At 34.8% G+C, this 10,778-nt stretch overlaps 1 protein-coding gene across 1 annotated transcript; it reads left to right on the top strand.

The window, feature by feature from the left end:
- The first annotated feature begins 2,039 nt into the window (after positions 1 to 2,039).
- LOC113724636 (subtilisin-like protease SBT3) lies at positions 2,040 to 4,556 on the top strand. Its single transcript, XM_027247519.2, has one exon. The coding sequence runs from the start codon at positions 2,110 to 2,112 to the stop codon at positions 4,393 to 4,395; it is 2,286 nt and encodes a 761-aa protein (XP_027103320.1). The 5' UTR covers positions 2,040 to 2,109; the 3' UTR covers positions 4,396 to 4,556.
- The last annotated feature ends 6,222 nt before the right edge of the window (positions 4,557 to 10,778 follow it).

Below are 10,778 nucleotides of genomic sequence, written 5' to 3'. Positions count from 1 at the left end.
ATATTTTCTAGCGTTAAAAACAAAAAAAAATCCCATGTGATATACCTATTATACAGAAAAGCCTCCTGTGGTTTTAAAACATACAAAACGACAACTCATATTTTGAACAAAATTGTAAACTAACAGAATTCATTAAACTTAACGAAAATGACAGTCCCAGCCGATAAACTTACCGGATTCCATTAAGTGTATCGTTAAATTTACCGAATTCTGTTAAGTTTTCTGTTAAATTTACCAAATTCCGTTAATTTTAACGAATTCTGTTAGTTTACAATTTAGTTCAAAACATGAGATGTCGTTTTGTATGTTTTGAAATCATGGAGGACTTTTCTGTATATTAGATATACCACATGAGACTTTTTTTTATTTTTAACCCTATTTTCTATTATTACAAAATCCTCACATTACAATGAAGCAGCACAACATGTATTTATAGTGGTCATCGACGAAACTCGGCTCTATGCATCTGAATAACTTAATAAGCCAAATCCGAATTGGACTTAGATCCATTAATCCTAATAGCTATGACAGGCGGCCTATTGAGCTGGCAGAGCTGACCAATTCATGACTAATAATAATATAACTGACTGTCAGCCAACAAACCAAAAACCAAGAAGAAAAACAATGAAACAAGAAATCCTAACTATCTTCCATAAAGTCCAGCGTCGGAGTTTATGTCGGGCTTAGTGCTGGTGTTATTTTGATCGCCATGGTTTATACACTTGTTCAAGTTGACGAAGGATTCATGCCAGGAGGTGATCCAATGGCCTAAGCTGCAAATCAAGCTGTCCGCGGATTCTAGTGTTATTCTAGCCATCGGTGTTAGAAATTCTTTCAATTGCTTTGTGAGATTCAACTTGCTCTTGAATACTTCCAACTAAAGGTTGGGGTAGGGATGTAATTGAACCGAGTTTCTCGCGAGCAGTTCGATCAAAAGATTGACTCGCACTCACTCAGTTTTGATCAAGTGCGAGTCGAATACGAGTAACTCGATAATTATTCAAGTCAAATTCAAATATTATTTTTTCAAACTCGATTTCTCGTCGAGTCTTATCAAGCACAAAGTAATTAATCAAAAATTATATATTTAGTTATTATAATTTACTCTTTTAAGCTTGAGAGTTGTATAAATTACTAGAATTACTCTTTTAGTCGAGTCAAGTACTCGAGTTTGATCATATTTGCAAGAAAATTGAGCATAATTGAGTCGATCTTGAGTTTTCGAACCATTCTTCGAGTTCGAGTTCCATTTCTGCTGCTCGCCCAAGTTCGAGCTCAAACAATATTTCTCTACTGTCGAGTCGAGCTCGAGTATAACGACACTCACGCTCGACTCGATTACATCCCTAGGTTGAAGTCATTTCTCGAGCTTCTTAGCGCAAGCTCTAGTCACCGTAGCAACTAGATCTTGAACTAGATCATCACTCAACCCCTGGACAGCCTTGATGTCCGCATCACTTGACAACTAGAAAACGTTCACCGCCTAGGGGAATAAGAAAACAACAAAATTGATAATTAAACTTGGAACTGTAATGACAACTAATAGCCAACATTTATCACCAGTCAAATCACAACACATATGCTATCAAATAAACCTTGCAACCCAATTTAACCAATTAAATAGCTTGGTTTAAAATTTTGCTAAGACTTTTGTTTATTGATCTTCCAACCAAAAGCTTATATCATCAACAATTTATTTAAGCAGATCGTTTACCATAATTCATCTTTTTTGAAAAATTTAGGTTTTTGGTTGATTTTGTTGGGGAAAAAATGTTTATAGCATGTGAGTTTCAAATACCAAAATCACCCATATAAGTAAATCCCACACTGGACTAAGATAATGACGATATGATAGATTACTCTTGACGAACTTTACAACGCGACTAAAGAAGCACTAAGCTTTTTGTCTTTCGATCGCCAGAAACTTCTCTAGTATACAGGCCAAGCATGAATATTGGTTTCTCCATTCCAGCTGGAAGATGTAGATCATAACGATCAGAAAAAAAGGACAAGCAAGATTAGATGACGGAAAGGATGGATTTCTTATAAATTCTGGTGCATGGAAGATCAGAATAGTATCAGAGTAAGTTCAATAAAGAAATTTGATCAATGGAGGGATTAATCTTCAAAGTCTTGCGATCTTTCCTAGTGTTAACCTGGTTTCTTGTGCCGTTTCACGCAAGCCTAGTAGTATCAGCGAAGAGGTCCACATACATTGTTCATATGGACAAATCAGCCATGCCTAAGGCTTTCTCTAGCCACCACATGTGGTATTCTTCCACTGTTGATGCTGTAAAATCTGTCTCATTTGACAGTCTTCGAAATGGACCAAAATTTGTCTACTCCTATGATAATGTCTTGCATGGTTTCAGCGCATTGTTGTCCGAAGATGAGCTAGAAGCTCTGAAGAAATCACCAGGATTTCTTTCAGCTTATACTGACAAGCTTGTCACAACGGACACCACTCACACCTATAATTTTCTCTCTCTGAACCCCACAAATGGGCTTTGGCCGGCTTCAGACTTCGGCAAAGATGTGATTGTAGGGGTCATTGATACCGGTGTTTGGCCTGAAAGTCCGAGCTACAAGGATGATGGAATGACACCAATTCCTTCCAAGTGGAAGGGAACATGCGAGGCTGGACAGGATTTCAATTCTTCATTGTGCAACTTAAAGCTTATTGGTGCAAGATACTTCAATAAGGGTCTTGTAGCTGCAAATCCAAAGATCGTTATTAGCATGAATTCTACAAGGGATACTTTCGGACATGGCACGCATACTTCGTCCACGGTAGCTGGAAATTATGTTGAGGATGCCTCATTTTTCGGCTATGCGTCAGGGACGGCCAGAGGAATCGCCCCACGAGCTAGAGTGGCCATGTACAAGGTTTCTTGGCCCGAAGGAGCCTATACTTCTGATATAATTGCTGGTATAGATCAAGCTGTTGCGGATGGGGTTGATGTGATATCAATATCTATGGGCCTAAATTTCATCCCTTTATATGAAGACCCTCTAGCAATAGCTTCATTTGGTGCAATGGAGAAGGGCGTTATGTTCTCTTGTTCAGCTGGAAATAATGGTCCATCTCTTGGGACGTTACATAATGGAATTCCATGGACCATGACTGTTGCAGCAGGTACTGTTGATCGTTTCCTTGCAGGGACAGTAACTTTGGGGAATGGAATGACTATCACAGGGTGGACTACTTTTCCTGCTAGAGCTGTAGTTGAAGATTTACCTCTTATTTACAGCCCAACAATAGCTGGTTGTAATTCAAGTGACTTGCTATCTAGTGCTCATGGAATTGTCATTTGTGACAATTTCAATGCTTTCTACAATCATGAAAATATTTCCAGGTCAACTGTCCCTGCTACCATCTTTTTCTCTGATGATCCAGAGATTACAGAATCTACCACTTTTCCTGATCCGGGAGTCATTATCAGCACAAAATATCAAGAAGATGTGATTAAGTATGCCTTAAATGGTGTCAAGCCCACTGCTAGCATCACATTTCAACAAACTATCTTAGGAGCAAACCCTGCACCAGTTGTTGCCGATTATAGCTCAAGAGGCCCTGCACCAAGTTACCCAAACATCTTAAAACCTGATGTTATGGCACCAGGGACGTTAGTGTTAGCCGCATGGGTTCCAACAAGTCCTGTAGCAACCATTGGGGACAAAATTCGCTTGTCAAGTGATTTCTCTCTTGCAACCGGCACATCAATGGCTTGCCCCCATGCCTCTGGCGTTGCTGCACTTCTCAAAGGTGCGCATCCCGAATGGAGTCCAGCAGCTATTCGATCTGCCATCATGACCACGGCAAGCACCCTTGACAATACTCAGAGTCCGATCAAAGACATGGGATTCAACTATGACATAGCGTCACCTCTAGCCATGGGGGCAGGACATATTAATCCAAATGCAGCGCTGGATCCAGGGCTCATATACGATGCTACAGCTCAAGATTATATAAGTCTTTTGTGCACCATGAATCTCACTCGGAGCCAAATTGCATCTATTGTAAGATCAACTGACTACAGTTGCCTCAACGCTTCCTCTGATTTGAATTATCCATCCTTCATTGCTTTGTACAACAATGGAAGTACAGAGGTGTTGAATAAGATATTTGAGAGGACTGTTACAAATGTTGGAGATGGTCCTGCAACATACAAGGCCATTGTGACAGCTCCAAGGGGTTCCGTTGTTGAAGTGAATCCACAGACATTAGCTTTTCAGGAGAAATATGACAGGCAAACCTATTCACTGACCATAAGATACACAAGTGACAACAGTGCAAAGGTTAGTTTTGGTTCAATTACATGGTCAGACTTTGGAGGGAAACACGTTGTCAGAAGTCCAATTGTGGTGTCACCAATAACCACTGTTTGGGCTTGATAATAATGTCATTCCATTTTAATTTTGTTGAATTCCTGAATAGGGCTTCTTTTTTTTTCCTTTAATTTTCAACATGAATAAGAATTTTTTCCTTAGTAGGGGAAGGAGTGGGATTTAAAAAGTACCGTGAATAAGAATTTGTCGAATGGTAACTAGTTTAATTGCTATGTTGAAGGTAATTTAAGATCTTTGGGTTTAAGGCTGACTCATTAACTAGTACTATGAAACTTGAAAAGTAACCTCTCTTTTTTTTTTTTTTTTTTCAATCAATCGTCATTTGTCTGCCTTACACCTACTCTAATCTATTCTAGAGAGAGAGTCCAACTGGACCTATAGGAGAATTGACGAGAATTGAACCATCATCGGACCAGACGAATGCATTATGCACCAGTATAGTTTTAGAAGAAGCCACTTAAAGTGACAAGTAACGGGAGATAAAGTTTGAACTTCTAACCTCTCATCTCACCAAATCTTAAAGATTTTGGTGGTGGCCAACAGCGACTTGTAAAGTAACTTAAAAGTACTTCAACCTCTGGAAATGTATAATATGAAATAGAATCTTAAAAGGAAGGGTTAAAAATAAAATAACCCCCTATGGTATACCTAATACATAGAAAGCTCCCCATAGTTTCAAAATATACAAAATGATACCTCGTATTTTGAACTAAATTGTAAACTAACAGAATTCATTAAACTTAATGGAATCCGGTAAATTTAACGGAATCCAGTAAGTTGAACAGCCGAAACCATCATTTTCGTTAACTTTAACGAATTTTATTAGTTTATAATTTAGTTTAAAATATGAGATGTCATTTCGTATGTTTTGAAACCACGAAGGGCTTTTTTGTGTATTAGATATACCACAGGGGACTTTTTTATTTTTAATCCTAAAAGGAAATAGCAAAAATAACCCAGTCCCAGATTATTCTGTGAAATCTCCATCTTACATAAAAAAGGCTGCTACTCCAAACATTTGTCCAGCAAGAAAATTTGATTTGAGGGCCTGAGGTACTTAATCTTCTCTTGGTTGTTTTGCAAACAGGGCAATTCTGACCGCAACGGATCTTCTGTCCCACACCCTGTGCCACTCTCTGTCCCACTTTTTATTATATTGCTATTTGTCCTTCATAAACATCATGTTTTAATTCTTTTTTGCTTCCTTAAGATCCAATAACTATTAATTGAGTAATACACAAAATTTAACAAACTCAAAAAATTAAAATGCATAAAAAATGAGATTTTTTATGAATTTTCTGCTATATTTTTTAATTTTCTATTATATATTACTTTTTTGAAACTGTTGTATTTATTTTTTACTCAATTAATAGTTATTGGATCTTAAGGAAGCAAAAAAAAATTAAAACATAATGTTTATGAAGGACAAATAGCAATATAATAAAAAGTGGGACAGAGAGTGGCACAGGGTGTGGGACAGAAGATCCGTTCCGAATTCCGACCATGTCCCAGCTAGATTACAACAACAAAGGTTGAACGACGACCTCAGCTTTGTGCATTAATCCCCCGGCCTTTCCAGTATCCAATCTTACATATCCTGGCAAGGCCCATTTAGTTCATATGTATTTGGGCAAATTATTGATTCGGCCTTCAGAGGGTCTCTCTGGCAATCCAACACCACCCCTCCCCCGGGCCCCCAAAAAAAAAAAAAAGGAATCTACAAAATAATAAACATACATTAAAGGAACAGAAAGCATTTTATATTTTATTGTAGCTTTCAGGAGTTAAAAAGTGAAATTTACTAGGGGAAGGTTGGATTGAGTTGTTTGGTAAAGTGGGAGATTTGACCTTGGTTCAAAACCTTTCAATTACCAAAAAAAAAAAAAATTTTTTTAAACAAAAAGTGAAATCTATTAGTTGTGGGTTTTGGAAAGTCAATTAGAGGCGTGATATGTTACAAGAACCTTAGATCACGCCTTCATGACTGATCTACCAAACAATTAACATCGGTTTATTTTGATTTCTTTGCTTAATTTGTAAGCAACAAACGGATTGTTTTGATTTCTTCGTTACTTTGTAAGAAACAAACTTTTATCCGTTTCTCCTCTACGCCAACTTCTCTCTTTTTTCTCATCTTCTTAGAAGGTCTTTCTCTTCATAAGCAGAAGGCCTTTTTCTTTAAGAGCGAGACCACCATGAACTTCCTCTCATAAATTTCGTTTTATTATATTTTTCAATAAAATCTCTTCAAAGTTTTCTTAGTGAGAATCCTTTGTTTTTCCTAGGGATTTGTAGTGAGAATTTTCTGTTTTTTCTAAAACTTTTTAGTGAGAATTTTCTATTTTTATCCTCATTTGGTTGTTTGATTCGAATTTACTTCAGATTTAGTTATCAAATTTGAAATTTTTTTAGATCTTGGATCTATTTCAACAGATTTCATCAGTGTTTAAAATCGTTCATAATTAATAGATTTGGCAATTGTAACATGCACAGAAGGGAGTTTGCAGCGATTTTATCTAATTACAAGACAATTTTGTAAGAAACAGGTCCAAAATAATATTATATGCTTAAAATCACTTGTTTTCTCAAGAAGTACGAGGATATATATAGTTTTATGTTATAACACCATTTTGGCCCTTAAATGGGTGATCATACTACATATTGCACCTTGAAAGTTTATTTCGAAAGATTTGTATTCGCACCCTAACATATAGAGGTGCTCTGAATTGGATGAATGGCTAACATCTGAGTTTTGGATGGAAAATGCCGCCATCATCCGGAAAAGCACCTTTTTCCTTTGGGTCACGGACTATGTCAATACACACACACTTATATACACACACACACACTAGGGGGAAAAGCCCATGCAACACGCGGGAGTTTACTGTCTATAATTAAAGATGGTTAATAATTATTATTTGGCATTTTCTAGTATAAGGATTGAAGCATGACAATTTTTATTATGTGATATTAAATAAAAAAAATCATAAGTTACATATTGAGTTAAAAAAATATAATATGCAATAAAACATAATTATAAGATAAGATCAACTATTTTGCATCTAATCTAGTATGATAAAAGACCTATTTATATCTGTTCATGCACTTTAGGGATATTAAAATTTGTTGTTTAGTTTGAATTTGATCTTGATATGAGGGCAATCCACCACATTATCTTGTTATATAAGTGAGATTTGAACAATTAGCATACTTGAAGAAATCATTGCTAGTGGAATTTCGGTTCTTGCAAGCCAACTTCTTGAATTTATATTGATTCCAAGGACATATATCATCACGAGACCTTCACATTGAGCAAGCAATTAATTATAATTTATTGTATGATTTAAGACATATAGCAAAACATCTCCTTCTCGATAGGAGTTACAATCACGAAATATTAGTTTTGTGTTAGTTGCAAAGATATACAACAACTAACATGCTAATTTAGAGGAATAATTACCTCAAAAAAGTACTAAAGCGTCTTAATCCACTCAATTTAAGAAAAATAATTAAAAGTAATGAGGTACATACTTTAGATTTGTAGCCAAATAGTTTTAAGTTGATAGTTAAACATATTGGCAAATAAGATGAAGTGAAAAATTGTCTAAATGGAATAGTCAATAAAGTAGCAAACGATTTAAAAATTACCCTAACTAATAGTTAAAACAACAAAAGAAGTAGATGCAATTTATAAATGGGAAAATTTATTATGATAAACTTATTTTAAACCATAAATAACAATTAACAAATGTGATCTCTTTCTTATCAAACTTGTCTAATATGGGCAATTGAATTAAAATACTAAAAAATTATTGCATATACAACTTGCAATATTACAGATTTTTACAACAAAAAAAGTAGATTGGTTAAAGAAAACATACGTATTGAAAAGTGTTGCAAAATAGGGAAGAAGAGTAGCTAATGTAACAACATCTGAATTCAATATGCTGCATGACTGTGGTGGAACAAAACCTATAAGCAAATGAAATGAATTTGAATAGATGGAGGTTACTATGATAACGGCCAAAAAACCAGACTTCTCTACTAATTGACATAATTGTGTCTTAACATCTATATATCATAACTTTGCAAATAACTGATGAGAAAGGTTTTAAGAAATTAAAAGACTTAAATGTTAATACAATTAAATGATTAGAAGGGCTTTTATGTAATTTTACTAAAACACAAGCTGAATTCAGTTGTACCTAATGTTTAATTGGATATCAAATAATGTCGCATATCAAACTTACCCCTAGGTTTAAATGTTTAAAAGGACATCCAAATAATTACAACAAAACTAAATTAGTTATAATGACTCATATTCAATACTCTAATTGCACTTCAAACACTCTCACATTTCCAAAAAAAACTCCACCCTTGTGATTGAAATTCAAGCCCTAAACTCATGTTTATATAGTATAAGTATATATATATATATTTATATTTAAGGTTTATTATGCTTTATAACGAAATTCTGTTTTTGGCTTTTGATCTTTTACTGAAAGCAAATTACAAATAAATATGAAGCTATTTACAGCTCCCCCTAGTTTGCATTTCCAATTGATGTTAATTGTGCCCATTTGTTTTTTATTTAACTGCATTTTGAATTTTATGAACTCGACACCTCTCCATTTGTTTAGGGACATTGCAAGGTAACATATTATTGATAATAGAGTTATTTTCTTGGACAGATTAATGATGGTTAAGAAGTCAATGTCATTATGGTTGTTTTTTTTTTTTTTTTAAATATCATTTTCGTATCTATATGTAATGTTTAAATGGAGTAAATGAATGATACAATAACATACATCCAAACGTTCAACCCAATGAATAGCTTGAGGGTCTGTTTGGTTATTCTATTTTTTACTTGTTTTAGAAACTAGGGGTGTCAATTGGGTTTTTTGAGTCAGACTTTGATAAGTCCAAATTCGACTCATAAATTATATGAATTTTTTGACTTTGACCTTTCGGGTTTTAGACTCAAATTAAAAAGCTCAAACTTAACTTACACTATTATATGAATTTCGGACTCAAATTAGACTCGGCCAAAGCTAATAATTAAATACATAATTATATATAATATATATTTTATAATTATAAACTACTATAAATTTATATACAAATTATTAACATTTTATGTCATAATATGTGTATGTATATGCACGCGAGCGCACACATACACACATTCTCTCTCTCTCATATACAGGTCGAGTCTCAATCTAGTTTGAGATTAACATGATCTAAGCTCAACTTATATTTAGTTCGGACTTATTATTTAGGCCTAAATCCAACTGGGCACAATTAAATTTTAGGTTAGTAATTTTTTTTGGTCAAAGGGGTTGACCTCAAACTGGTCCACCCCCTTGACAATCCTATTAAAAACACAAATTTGTCTAAAACACCATCTACACTAACATTATAAAATAACCATTAGTTTTACAAAACACAAAAAATACATTAAATAAGATACCGTTGACAAAGATGGGCACCTGGGCACCTCTAGCCTCTAGTGGGTGGTAGAGGTTGTGGTGACTGGGAGAAGGGGGGGGGGAGAGCTTTGTGAAAGTAAGGTATTTTAAATAAATATTAACATTTTTTAAACAACTATTGCAATAGCTTACAGTAAAGTTTTAACTTGTTGGCACAATTAACTTCAACATATTGCAAAATTTTCAATCCCATAATCTCGGGCTTAGTGGAAGAAAAGAAATTGTTCCTTCATATAACATGATATGGAAATATTTTTCCCTTTTACAAATTTGTTACTAATTAATTTTCCCACTAGGAACTTACCACTAATAATCTACTTCACCATATAAACATCTCAAAAAAAAAATTTTATTTATCAAGGGCTGCCATTTGTTTTTTCTTGGTTAAAATTTCCTGTTTCTAATATATTACTAGGAGCTGGAGGGAGTATAATATATGGCGAAACGAGTTGAAAGCTATATTCCAACCATTGCGAGAAAAATCTGCATGTCGCAGTTGAGGACTAATAACTTTTTCACTATCATTGCATATACGCTTCTAGTTCTAGGTCATGCTCCAGTTGATTTGCCTTCACTGTAAATACGTCTAAAGTGCAATAGCATCATAGAAGAGTTTGGTGCAGGAAATGGAGGGATTTAAAGGTTTGTTTGTACCTTTCTCCTCCAATTTAGTGTGGTTTCTAGTGCCATTTCATGCTTGCCAGTCTAGCTTTAGCAGAGAGGTCAGCATATATTATTCACATGGACAAATCAGTTATGCCCAGGGCACTTGACTGGTACTCATCCATTCTTGACCCTATCAAATCTGCCTCATTAGTCAGTACAGCTACTCTTCAAAAGGAAGCACGTTTACTCTACTCATACAACAATGCCCTGCATGGTTTCAGTGCATTATTGTCTTCAAATGACCTAGAATCTCTTAAAGCCTGGATTTCTTTC

The sequence above is a fragment of the Coffea arabica genome, chromosome 2c (genome assembly GCF_036785885.1).
Source record: "Coffea arabica cultivar ET-39 chromosome 2c, Coffea Arabica ET-39 HiFi, whole genome shotgun sequence".
NCBI lineage: Eukaryota > Viridiplantae > Streptophyta > Magnoliopsida > Gentianales > Rubiaceae > Coffea > Coffea arabica.
This window is presented reverse-complemented; position numbering and strand designations above follow the sequence as displayed.